The following is a 13,248-nucleotide window of genomic DNA, read 5'->3' as shown; positions in this document are numbered from 1 at the left end:
GATTCTATTTAATTATTGTGAAGTAGAAGTTTAGGTGATTGATTTTATAACCTAATTAAGATAAAAACGAAATTAATGAATTAAAATAAACAATCTGCAATATTAGAGCTAGAGAGAAAAAGAAACAGTTTTGGAAGAATCAAATTAAGAATGCACTAGGGTTCCACCATCACCTAGCAATCCTATGAACTTTTACTAATTACTTATGATCTACACATGCCATTTTGAAGGTTAGATTTTCCTAATTCATATTTTACTTGGAACCTCCAACATAGAACGTATATCTAACATGCAACCTGTTCGGACGTTCGGATCAAATCTGAACATGAAAGACTCACTATGCTTTATGAAAATCCTTTGAAAAACCATGCAATTCTTAAGACGTGATATTCATCCTAAGTGAAATTACAATTATTAATCACAAGAAGCCAGCGTCAATTTCAGGGAACCATCCGACCAAAATTACATCAAATTACTTTTCTAAAGATCCTAATGGTGATCAGGCATTAAGACAATTAGATAGTTTTTATCTCGGTGATTAACAATTCAAAGTATGCATGCAATCAATCATAAGCAATTAAATAAAAATCACATATTCATGCTAAGGCTCAAGGCTTTGCCCTAGCAAAAGAAATTAGTTCTGCATATTCATAATTGAAATCATAGAAAATATATTCAAGAAAAAGATTGAAAGCACCTTCAAGTAAAAAGTGTCCAAAACCCTAACAATTCTCTCTCTCCCCAAAATTGTATAAAAGAAAGCGTAGCCAAATATGGTAGACAGCCAAGCAATATATTTGCTTAGCCCCCACACAAACCCTAGGAAACTAAAATTAATAAGAAAACCCAAAAACTTAGGAAACATAACCCTAAATTAAATGGTAAAATTCGTCTAAAATCTAAACAGCCACGTTTTGGACCCATAAGCTGCTCCAAAACTGGCCCAATATAGCTGGATTTAATGTTCGGAATATTCTGAACACTTCTTCAAAAGGCCACGAATCCATCCGAGGTCATCTTGGGCTCCAAAAACGCAATATAAGCCCAAAAACGTCATTTTTCAGCACTGCTCACTGCTTCTTTATTTTATCGTCAGAAAATAACTGCTTGGTGGAAAAATTCCAAATTTTGATACGATCAAGCTAAGTGACTCACGAACGTCCTCCAACTGGAATTACTCCAAAATTCGTCCATTTGGTCCTGTTTTGCTCCAGAGGAAGTCGAAAGTCCTATATTGAAAATACAATTCAAAGTATCAAAATTCTTCTAATATATTAACCAAAATATACTAAGATTAGGGTAAAATATATAATATAAAATATACTCATCAAATACCCCCAAACTTAGCTTTTTGCTTGTCCTCAAGCAAAACAAAAATAAAAAAATAAAAAAAAACAACAATGAAACAATAGACCTTCCATAAATTAGCCTCAAAGCAATCTAGAGACAGTCACCAAACTTAAGAGAATTAAACATTTTTCAAAATAAAATTAACCAAACCTTACACAACATTCTCAAACGTAATGAGTGATATAACCAATATCAATACAACTTACTCAACCCGGATAGGTATATGCAAACCAAAGCTTCCACTTCATATCCTCTACCATGAATATCACTCACACAAAAAATCACACATTAAAGGGCAAAGTGTTTCACTCAATCATGATAAGCAATATAAAAGCCCATAAGCTTGCTCTTCATATCAACTCTCCACTAATGTAAATCAATGCAACACCAAAGATCAAAGGTCTTTATAAAGGTTGTAACATTAGGCTAGGGTATGAGCTATCAAAGAAAGGATATGGAAAAACTAAAGTCAAGAGAACTAATAATAATGAGCACATAAATGAACTTTAGAGATATTAAACATTAAAACGCACAGCGCATGATTTAATAGATCTTCAACGTACACACATGCATAGCATCTTCTTTGTGCTTATTTTGGCCCAATTTTTCGGCTCTTTACCCTAGATCTCCTTGATTCATCCTTATAACACCCTAGGGCTGTGACTTCTTTGGTCACACTTCATTATATCTTCTATGAAAATATTTTTTTTTACTCTTTAAAACCCTCAAACGTATTTCTTTTCACCATCAGGGGTTCAACATTTTACTTTATTCTTCACTTCGTCTAAAAGCTTGCATTCTTCGAAAATCTCTTTAAAGTATTGCTCTACTAGTTATCTTGAAAAGGGTAGGATAATTTTATGTATGGCTAGGTAAGAAAAATTCAGGTTAAGAACAAAAAGGCTTATATAAAGGTTCAAAGGGGTTAACTAGGAAAAATAACGAATGGGTTGGCTAGAAAAGCTCAAACGGTCCAAAGATAGCCTTAATCATTTCTCTAATGTTGCATGACTTAGGATTTCGCCTCAAGAGATATTGAAGCAAGTTCTAGTGAATGATAATGCTATCATGAAACTCACAAGAAAGAATATGCAAGAGGCTCAAAATCTCACAAGGGTTCAATAAGTTTTCACTTTAAATCCACATATAGTTCTCTAAGTAAGAGATAATCATACTGACATTGGTTATTGGTATAAAATACACTTGAGAATGATCATGTAAGAATCGGATTAACCATATAAAACAATTGAATTTTCACAAAAGAAGAACCACTTCAAATAAGTTTGTTGACCTAGAAGAAAGCGAATTATTATTATTGACTTATGGAAGGTCTAACTAAACGACTCAAGAAAAAGAAAATCTTTTTGGATTTTTGACATTTTTCAATTTTCTTTGTTTTTTTTTTTCAATAAAGACCATGAAAAACTAAGATTTACTTTCCCACCCCCAAACTTATTTCACACTTTGTCCTCAAGGTGTGGAAAAATAAAAGAAACTAAAAGCACAATAAATGAAAAAAATAAAAAAATAATAAATAATAAAAAAAAACACAAGCAACCTAACAACGAAGTCTAACAAACTCCCCTAAAAAAACAAAATTATAAGAAAGCAAGTATAAAACAAAATGTAAATGAAAGAAAGCATAACACCTTGCTTTTGAATTGGACTATCATGGTGTGAGGTGGGCCGTGACAAACTACACAAGTGGCCGAGCCCACTTACAAATGCTAATTTAAACATTGGATTCCCTGCGAAATGAATGGGATGCAGCTGGCATCCTCGAGCACCAAGCTAAACGGCTCTTCTCCCCCTTTAATTCAAACCGTGTCCAAGGGAAGCATAAAAAAAACTGATGATGCGCACACGTGTCATGCATTAGGAAGGGTAGCTCCATAGGATTCCAAATCAAGGGTTAAGATCAACCCCATGTGCCCATCTAGCTCTCTCTAGAAATTCTGAAAGTACTTTTACTCTCTCCATTTCACAGCAAGTCCTTTTTCCTCCCATTTTTTTTTCCGCATTTCTTTCGGACCCCATTTCTCTGCTCTCTCTCCTTCATGGCTTCTCAGAAACGCAAGATCAGTCTCTCTCAGTAAACAAACGGAAGAGAAACTCTGTGTGCCTTCATCACTCATCATACAACCATTCCATTTTTTTTTTCATTGTTTTTTTTCAGTCCTCTCTCAGTTTCCTCTTAGACCCCATTTCTCTGTAAAATGAAAAATACCTCCGCTTCTCACCCTTAGCCAACCACACCCACGACTCTGCCATGGAAAGGATGGTACATTGAAGCTCCACATGCCCCTCAAAGGTAATCATCGCCCAGGTCCTGCGCAATTTATATGTCCAGCTAATAATTTTAGACAGAAAAGAAGAACACTAACGTATGCTGACCTGATTCCTTTGCGAGGATGCTCGGGTACACAACGAAAAAAAAAATCACACTAAGACAAAAAACTGGGAGATCTATGGTCAATTTCCAAAACTCAGCCATCCACAGGTAACACGCCCTCGTCCTTTTTTTTTTATAGTCTCTGAGTAACTGGTTGAACACCATGGTTCTGTGACTGATGCATGTTGGTCTCAGGTCTGTGTATATTAGGAATGTGCCAAAGTCCATGACCTGAAAGCTCTGCAATGGCAATGACAAGGAACAACAGCAAAGAGTGTAGATCTGGTTCCTGCAAAGGTAAAAATTCTTGTACTCCGTTCATGATGGGTTCCATTCCGTGAGACCGTTGTTTCATTATGCCTGCATGTAAGTATACTGGTGTCGTATTTGTGTGCACAGGTCCTCGATCTGGAAACTTAACCCTGACAAGGAAAATACAAACCAGCTACAACCTTGCAGATCCAAATCTTGCAAAGGTAAAATTTTTATTCTGATGACCCCCCCATTTGTGAAAATGCTGCTCATTACCCCCTGGATGTAAGTAGACTGGTGTGGTATTTTGTGCAGAACAAGCGAATCACTGATAGATCCGAGGGAAAGAAAAGGGTGGACAAATATCAGCTTCAATAGACAAACACGGCACAAGCTTCGAAGAGCCCAGATCGGTGCATCTGGGAGGTAAAATTTCATATCCTTGCAAGTTGAATTGTTGTAGATCTGGTAATAATAGCTGTACTCAGTTCTGTGGTGTATGGATCTATGATTTAACTGTGCTTCTCCTCCATGCATCGCAAAACTGAGCTGCAGAAAATTAATTGCTCAAAATTATGTCTCTGTGCTGGATCTGCAACAATCTCCCCCAAACTTGCATCTGTGAATGACTTTTTATGTTGACTGCTTTAAATTTCCACCATAGTGTAGATGTGGTTGATGTGAACGTAGACTTACTGCTGGGTGCAGGATTCCAGCATGGGACGCGCTTTATTTTCCACGTTCACAACCTGCAATTAACCAATATGCATTAAAAAAAATAATAATAAAATAAAATAAACTGGGTAAATAAAATCAACCTGCAATTTTCCATTTTTGAATTTTTCGTTGTTTTTTTTTTTTTTTTTGTGTTTTTGTTGAAGTGAAAATCAAACGAATATTGAAATTAGGAAAGAGTTTAGAAAAATTGGGTTGCCTCTCAATAAGCGCTTTATTTTAAGTCTGTAGCTAGACGTTGCGGAAGTCCGGTGGCTAGATCACTGGTTCCTTCAGAGTCAAAGACTCGTATGCAGTATCAAACGGTGACTCCACTTATGGTTTCAGTCTGTGACCATTCACCTTGAATGCATTGCTGTAAGCCTCATTAGTTATTTCAACTGCCCCATGAGAATAGATTTTAGTAACCAAATATGGTCCAGTCCAGCAAGATTTCAATTTCCTTGGAAACAGCTTTAGTCGTGAACTGAATAGCAGAACCTTTTGCCCTGGTTGAAATTCTTTTCGTAAAATTTGACTATCATGAAACACCTTAGTTCTTTCCTTGTAAATGCGAGAACTTTCTTAAGCAGCCTGACGAATTTCCTCCAGCTCATTGAGCTGCAATTTACGTTGTTCCCAGCTGAGTCATACGAAAAATTTAACTCTTTAATTGCCCAGTAAGCCTTATGTTCAAGCTCCATAGGTAGATGACATGCTTTCCCATAAACGAGTCGAAATGGTGACATCCCAATAGGAGTCTTAGAAGTTGTCCTATAGGCCCACAATGCATCATTTAATTTTAAACTCCAATCTTTACGTGTTGAACCAACTGTTTTCTCCAAAATGCGTTTTAATTCTCTGTTTGAAACTTCCACTTGACCAGATGTCTGTGGATGATAAGGTGTAGCCACACGATGATTAATCCCATATTTTGCCAACAAATTAGCAAATGGTTTATTAATAAAATGCTTCCCCCCATCACTAAGAATAACGCGTGGAATTCCAAAACGCGGAAATATAAACCCTTGGAGGAACTTCAGGACCACTGATCCCTGATTAGTTGGCGCTGCAATGGCCTCGACCCACTTAGAAACATATTCCACAGCAACTAAAATATAGTGGTTCCCATGGGAAGATGGAAACGGTCCCATGAAATCAATACCCCAAACATTAAATAATTCAACAATTAAAATACTTTGCTGGGGCATCTCATTCCTTTTGGACTGGTTGCCGACTCTTTGACATCTATCACAAGCCTTGCAACAATTATGTGCATCTTTAAAAAGTGTAGGCCAAAATAACCCACTCTGCATAATTGTTTCTGTTGTTCTTTTCTGCCCAAAATGTCCCCCACATGCAAAATGGTGAGCAAATTTTAAAACACTTTCCTGTTCGGCTTCAGGAATACACCTGCGAATAATCTGGTCTGGGCAATACTTAAATAGGTATGGCTCATCCTAGAAATAATGCTTGACATCAGATAAAAACTTCTTTTTCTGCTGAAACGTTAAATCTGGATGCACTACACCTTTAACCAAATAATTAACAATATCAGCAAACCACGGTGTATGGAATTGGACTGCAAATAGCTGTTCATCTGGAAAACTCTCCCTTAATGGTAGGGAATCCTCTTTGGAAGCTGTGGGAATGATTAATCTAGATAAATGGTCAGCCACCATATTTTCACTACCCTTTTTATCTATGATTTCTAAGTCAAACTCTTGCAATAAAAGAATCCTATGAATCAATCGAGGCTTAGCATCTTTTTTAGACAACAAATATTTCAAAGCTGCATGATCTGTATAAACAATCACTTTAGCCCTAACTAAATACGAACGAAATTTTTCCAATGCAAAAACAACTGCTAACAATTCTTTCTCTGTGGTTGCATAGTTTAGTTGTGCATCATTAAGGGTTCGACTAGCATAATAAATAACTTGGGGACGCTTATCTTTCTGCTGTCCAAGAATTGCTCTCACTGCATAATCCGATGCGTCACACATCAATTCAAAAGGTAAGCTCCAATTAGGGGCTGCAATAATGGGTGTTGTAGTGAGAAGTGTCTTTAACTTCCTGAAGGCCTCCAAACAAGCCTCATCAAAAACAAAAAGTGCATCCTTAGCCAATAAATTACACAATGGTCGGCTAATCTTTGAGAAATCTTTGATTAACCGTCTAAAAAACCCCGCATGGCCAAGAAAAGATCGAACACTCTTAACAGTTGTTGGGGGTGGCAACTTTTCAATTGCATCAATTTTAGCCTTATCAACTTCAATACCCCTGTTAGAAATCAAGTGGCCTAGGACAATTCCCTGCTTAACCATGAAATGACATTTTTCCCAATTTAAAACCAGGTTGGTCTTAATGCACCTTTCAAGAACTAGAGATAAATTCTGCAAACATTGGTCAAAAGAATCCCCAAAAACAGAAAAGTCATCCACAAATACCTCAACTACATGTTCAACTAACCCGGTAAATATGCTCATCATGCACCGCTGAAACGTGGCAGGCGCATTGCACAAAACAAAAGGCATTCTTCTATATGCGAAAGTCCTAAAAGGACAAGTAAAGGTTGTCTTTTTTTTATCCTCAGAGGCAACTGGAATCTGGTTATACCCTGAATATCCATCCAAGAAACATTAGAAAGCACGACCAGCCAACCTTTTCAACATTTGATCAATGAATGGCAATGGAAAATGATCTTTTCTAGTACCTGCGTTGATCTTTCTATAATCAACACACATGCGCCACCCAGTAGTCAAACGAGTAGGCATAAGTTCATTATTATCATTCTTCACAACTGTAATAGCAGAACGCTTTGGCACCACTTGAGTTGGACTAATCCACTTACTATCTGAAATAGGATAGATCATCCAGCATCTAAAAGCTTTATAACTTCGTTACGAACAACTTCTTTCATAATTGGATTCAAACGACGTTGAGCGTCAATGGCAGGCTTTACTCCATCTTCCATCAAAATTTTGTGCGTACAAATTGTAGGGCTGATCCCTTTAATGTCAGCTATAGTCCAGTCAATTGCATCTTGATAACTCCTTAAAATGCGCAACAGTTTATCTTCTACTGTTGATGATAAATCAGCAGGAATAATAACCGGTAGCAAAGAATCTGCACCCAAATAAGTATATTTCAAGTGTTCTGGAAGCACTTTTAACTCCAATTTAGGCGGCTGTACCTTAGAAGGCTGCAACAGCTTTTTGGGTTCCCCCAAACTCTAAAAAACGTGCCTCCAACGTGGGGGTTGAAAAGGAAGACTTTCCAAAGCTGAAACATACTAAAAAACCTCTTCATCTTCTGTATTTTTATTCTCAAACCCATGCAACACATTTAACAATGGATCAGATGTCAAACATGGAATAATTTCAGCATGCAATACGCTGTCAAGCACATCAACATGCATACAATCTTGCACATCACCTGGCCTTTTAGTAGCTTCAAATAAACTGAACACAACAGATTGATCTTGCACTCTAAGTGTAAGTGTTCCAGCCTCTACATCAATTAACGTTCTAGCAGTTGCCATGAAGGGACGTCCTAAAATAATCGGTGTTTGCATATCTTCATCCATATCCAAAATCACAAAATCTGCAGGAAGATAGAGATTATCCACTTTAATAATTAGGTCTTCAATAATTCCCCTAGGATAAGCAACCGAACGGTCCGCTAGTTGTAGAATAACTGATGTAGGCTTGATTTCTCCTTGTCATAGTCTCTGAAAAATAGAAAAAGGCATTAAATTAATACTAGCACCTAAATCAATTAAAGCATGTTTAAAATGAGAATTTCCAATTGTGCATGAAATTGTAAAACTCCCTGGATCTTGTTTCTTTGGGGGCAACTTGTGTAGTAGAACAGCGATGCATTGTTCTGTAAGAATCACTTTCTCAAAATCAACGAGCTTCTTTTTCTTTGTGCAAACATCCTTAAAAAACTTGGCATAAGACGGAATGTTCTTGATGGCATCAATTAACAGTAGATTAATCTGAACCTTAGACAAAGTCTTCATAAAATTTGTCAATTGTTGATCTTTGACTTTAGGCTTCAACCGTTCGGGATAAGGCATAGGTGGCTCATATACACGATCCACAACAATATCTGCACCATTTTCGGAATTGTTCAAATGCTGTTCAGAATCTTTCACATTGGTTGAATTTTCAACATTTCCCAAATCTATTTTTGGCTGTGAAACCACCTGCGAATTTCGAACACAATTTTCAACTCTATTATCAAAACTTTTGCCAGAACGTAGAACTCTAACTGCCTTGCAATCTGCACCACCCCTTGGATTTGGTTCGGTATGGCTGGGAAATGTACCCGATGCCCTTTTAGAAACCTGCAAAGCAATCTGCCCCATTTGTTTTTCCATGTTTTTCACTGCTGCCTGTAGATTTTGAATTTCTTGAGTGGTAGTATTTGCCAATTTTTCAATTGCAACCTCCCAAGCAGCCTTAGGTGCAGTAGGTTGCTGTACCTGCTGTTGAAATTGAGGCCTAGAGTGCTGATCTTTGTCCCACTTTAGATTAGGATGATCTCTCCAACCTGGGTTGTAGAAATTTGAATACGGGTCATATCTGGGATGCTGGAAATTGTTAAATGCATTAACCTGCTCTGCTGTAAAGTCTGGGCAAACGTCTTTATGTGGGTAACTCATGAAATCGTGAGTTATCATGTTCCAAATGCTGCAGGCAGTTTGTAAGGGCTGCTGTCCAGCAACCTGTGAACCTGGTATTCTCTGTAATAACATGTCAAATTTTGCATCAAGCCTTTTCTCCATTTTTTCAATTTGTGTTGTAACATATGGAGAGCCGTTACACATCTCAAAAACAGACCTAGATTGTGGCTGCTCAACTGCCCATTGCTGTGTATCTGCTGCCATTTTTTCAAATAACAAACAAGCCTTTTGTGCATTTTTATCTTTGTACGAACCTCCGCATGAAGCGGTGACAAGAGTTTTTGTAGTCATATTCAACCCTCTGAAAAAATATGTTCATTTGATCAGTAGTGTTAATACCTGAATGTGGACATTTTCTGATCAACTATTTGAACCTTTCCCACGCCTCATGAAACTCTTCATTTGGTTTTTGGGCAAAAGATAAAATTTGAGTTCTCATGTCAAGAGTCCTAGAAGCCGGATAATACTTTTTTAAAAAAATTTCACTAAGTTGGGCCCAAGTACTAATACTTCCAGATGGGGGTGTGAGGAGCCATCTCCTTGCTTGATCTTTCAGAGTGTAAGGAAATAAACGGAGCTTAATAGGAAAATCCCCTCACCAAAATATTTTTGCACCCCATTAAAAATTCTACAATATGCATGTTAGGATCATCAGATGATAACCCATGAAATGTAAGTAGAATATTCAACATGTGCTGCTTTATTTCAAGTGTAGACCCCTCCTCCACTGCCGGATAAGTAATGCAACTTGGTATATTTGTGGTATGGGCTGTCAGTGAATCACCCAGGGGCATACCAGCCTCTGGAATTACAAATGCCATTTTTTCCTTGCTGTGCAGGTCTCTAGAATTTAAAGACTAGAAAAGTTCCCTGCAGAGGACGAACCCTCTGCAAAGTTTGCTCCCTGCGTTTCCTCCTTAAATTCTGCTCAAGTTCTGGATCAAGTGGAATCAATTTCTGCACTGTTGAACGGGTGCTGACCATGCACAGATTTCTGAAATCTGCACTGCTGTACTGTTGTAATCTGTAAAAATAAAATAAAAACGAAAATTAAATTTTTTTATATGTATAAACAGCAATAACTAATTGAAAATCTGATTAGTCGGGATTATTTTAAATAATCCCCGGCAACGGCGCCATTTTCTTGATAGGATTTTTACTACTCATGTGAACGGGCTTAAATCTCCTATTTTACTTGCAAGAATCACAAGGTTACTGTAGTATAAACGGATCTCACAAGGTCGTCTCCACAGGGATTATTAAATAATTCGAAACTAATCATCTTCTATTTAATTATTGTAAAGTAGAAGTTTAGGTGATTGATTTTATAACCTAATTAAGATAAAAACGAAATTAATGAATTAAAATAAACAATCTGCAATATTAGAGCTCGAGAGAAAAAGAAACAGTTTTGGAAGAATCAAATTAAGAATGCACTAGGGTTCCACCATCACCTAGCAATCCTATGAACTTTTACTAATTACTTAAGATCGACACATGCCATTTTGAAGGTTAGATTTTCCTAATTCATATTCTACTTGGAACCTCCAACATAGAACGTATATCTAACATGCAACCTGTCCGGACGTTTGGATCAAATCTAAACATGAAAGACTCACTATGCTTTATGAAAATCCTTTGAAAAACCATGCAATCCTTAAGATGTGATATTCATCCTAAGTGAAATTACAATTATTAATCACAAGAAGCCAACATCAATTTCAGGGAACATTCTGACCAAAATTGCATCAAATTATTTTTCTAAAGATCCTAATGGTGATCATGCATTAAGACAATTAGATAGTTTTTATCTCGGTGATTAACAATTCAAAGTATGCATGCAATCAATCATAAGCAATTAAATAAAAATCACATATTCATGCTAAGGCTCAAGGCTTCGCCCTAGCAAAAGAAATTAGTTCCGCATATTCATAATTGAAATCATAGAAAATATATTCAAGAAAAGGATTGAAAGCACCTTCAAGTAAAAAGTCTTCAAAACATAACAATTCTCTCTATCTCCCCAAAATTGTATAAGAGAAAGCGTAGCCAAATATGGTAGACCGCCAAGCAATATATTTTCTTAGCCCCCACACAAACCCTAGGAAACTAAAATTAATAAGAAAACCCAAAAACTTAGGAAACATAACCCTAAATTAAATGGTAAAATTCGTCTAAAATCTGAACAGCCACGTTTTGGACCCATAAGCTGCTCCAAAACTGGCCCAATATAGTTGGATTTAATGTTTAGAATATTCTGAACACTTCTCCAGAAGGCCACAAACCCATCCGAGGTCATCTTGGGCTCCAAAAACGCAATTTAATGCGCACTGCTTCTTTATTTTATCGCCAGAAAATAACCGCTTGGTGGAAAAATCCCAAATTTTGATACGATCAAGCTAAGTGACTCACAAACGTCCTCCAACTGAAATTACTCCAAAATTCGTCCATTTGATCCTGTTTTGCTCCAGAGGAAGTTGAAAGTCCTATATTGAAAATACAATTCAAAGTATCAAAATTCTTCCAATATATTAACCAAAATATAGTAAGATTAGGGTAAAATATATAATATAAAATCTACTCATCATCGGTCCATTACTAGACCTCACATCTCCCAAGCAATTCAATATGCATTTCTATCACATGTCACAACCATTTCCAATACACAAGTCAAATCACATTTCACTACAACAAACCAATCACTATGCTTCCAACATTATATCTTAATCCATAGCTTGTAACATATCAAGGAATCACGAAGCACAATATTAATATTTAATCACGTTAATCACTCAGTGAGATAGCATATCATTTTAGAATTTAATTAAAGAACTCTACATAATTCCTTACTTGGGTTATGGATAATAACATGGTAATTCTAATTTGTATTCACAAGATCCATCGTGGGTAATTCCCATTCACACGAATCTAGGATTCTAAGATAACCTTATGGAAATGAGCAAGAGCAATGATTCTGGACTACTTAACGAAATCAAAATATCAAACGGTTTCTCATAATTTACCCATACCTGTCGCATGTGAAATAAGTGCCTACATCATGGAAATGATGCATCGAGCAACCAACAACCCGGATAAGCTGCGAAGCTCGTGTGAGCAACAATAATACAAAGTATGTAATAATAATGATGAAACTAAACATCAATCATAGTTTATAAACTTTGAATATAAATCATTCATAAGAAATTAATACCAAACCTTTGCAAACTCCGAAGGAGTCACATAGACATCCAACGACTTTTCTACATCAAACTCAAAGTTCTCGAAGCCAAAATTCATGGATACACTCAAAACTAGAGCTAGAGAGACGTCGTTCGGCCAAAGCCTATGCAAGTAACCAAATAGGAAGTCGCCCCCAAACACGGATTAACCAAGCAGGGTCATCAATGTACCAATGCTACATGGTGCTATCAAACCAACACTCAACCTACCTCCTACCTCTACACTTATGATTTACAACATGAGCACATACACCAATCATTTATGTATTTCCCATCTAGGTTCCAAAGCATGGTTTCAAATTATTACCACAAGCATCCATCACCTCGATCAACTCCTATTCTCAAGTATATGCAATTACTAAATGCATCACTTCCGACTCTAGTCTTAATTAGATCACTTGGAACTACTAATTCACACTATGAGATCCAAATACTATTTTGGTTAACTTGAATTAACATGATCAAAATAAATGTAACATTTGAATGAAAACACTTAGAGAAAATAAGTGAAGATGCTACTTACAAATATAGATGTACCTATATATAAAAGCCTTGGCAGTTAGTGCATATATATATATGTATATATATATATATCCAAGGACATAAGT

General features: G+C 36.5%; 2 protein-coding genes and 1 non-coding gene across 3 annotated transcripts; 1 reads left to right on the top strand and 2 right to left on the bottom strand.

The window, feature by feature from the left end:
- Positions 1-4,686: 4,686 nt before the first annotated feature.
- LOC139190936 (uncharacterized) lies at positions 4,687-5,919 on the bottom strand. The gene is made up of 2 exons (XM_070811427.1): positions 5,341-5,919; positions 4,687-4,743 (listed from the first exon to the last, which is right to left on the bottom strand). Exons 1-2 carry the CDS (start codon positions 5,917-5,919, stop codon positions 4,687-4,689), a joined length of 636 nt encoding a protein of 211 aa, XP_070667528.1.
- A 249-nt stretch (positions 5,920-6,168) lies between these two features.
- Positions 6,169-9,605, bottom strand: LOC139190935 (uncharacterized). The gene is made up of 5 exons (XM_070811425.1): positions 8,474-9,605; positions 8,132-8,314; positions 7,703-7,837; positions 7,425-7,565; positions 6,169-7,328 (listed from the first exon to the last, which is right to left on the bottom strand). Exons 1-5 carry the CDS (start codon positions 9,603-9,605, stop codon positions 6,169-6,171), a joined length of 2,751 nt encoding a protein of 916 aa, XP_070667526.1.
- Positions 9,606-9,738: 133 nt separating this feature from the next.
- LOC114820793 (small nucleolar RNA R71) lies at positions 9,739-9,843 on the top strand. Its single transcript, XR_003768271.1, has one exon. It is a non-coding gene; the product is annotated as a small nucleolar RNA R71 (small nucleolar RNA).
- The last annotated feature ends 3,405 nt before the right edge of the window (positions 9,844-13,248 follow it).

Source organism: Malus domestica, chromosome 13, assembly GCF_042453785.1.
Source record: "Malus domestica chromosome 13, GDT2T_hap1".
Lineage (NCBI taxonomy): Eukaryota > Viridiplantae > Streptophyta > Magnoliopsida > Rosales > Rosaceae > Malus > Malus domestica.
The sequence above is the reverse complement of the archived record's forward strand: the minus strand, read 5'-3'. Positions and strand labels throughout refer to the sequence as shown.

Excerpts from the sequence above, each read along its gene's own strand:
- LOC139190936 (XM_070811427.1), bottom strand. The coding sequence starts at position 5,919 with ATGCCCCAGCAAAGTATTTTAATTGTTGAATTATTTAATGTTTGGGGT. Across the intron at positions 4,744-5,340 it reads ATGACTCAGCTGGGAACAAC|GTTGTGAACGTGGAAAATAA; the intron begins GTAAATTGCAGC and ends GGTTAATTGCAG.
- LOC139190935 (XM_070811425.1), bottom strand. The coding sequence starts at position 9,605 with ATGGCAGCAGATACACAGCAATGGGCAGTTGAGCAGCCACAATCTAGG. Across the intron at positions 7,566-7,702 it reads AGGGATCAGCCCTACAATTT|ATAGTAAGTGGATTAGTCCA; the intron begins GTACGCACAAAA and ends ATCCTATTTCAG. Across the intron at positions 7,329-7,424 it reads TTATAGAAAGATCAACGCAG|GGTATAACCAGATTCCAGTT; the intron begins GTACTAGAAAAG and ends ATGGATATTCAG.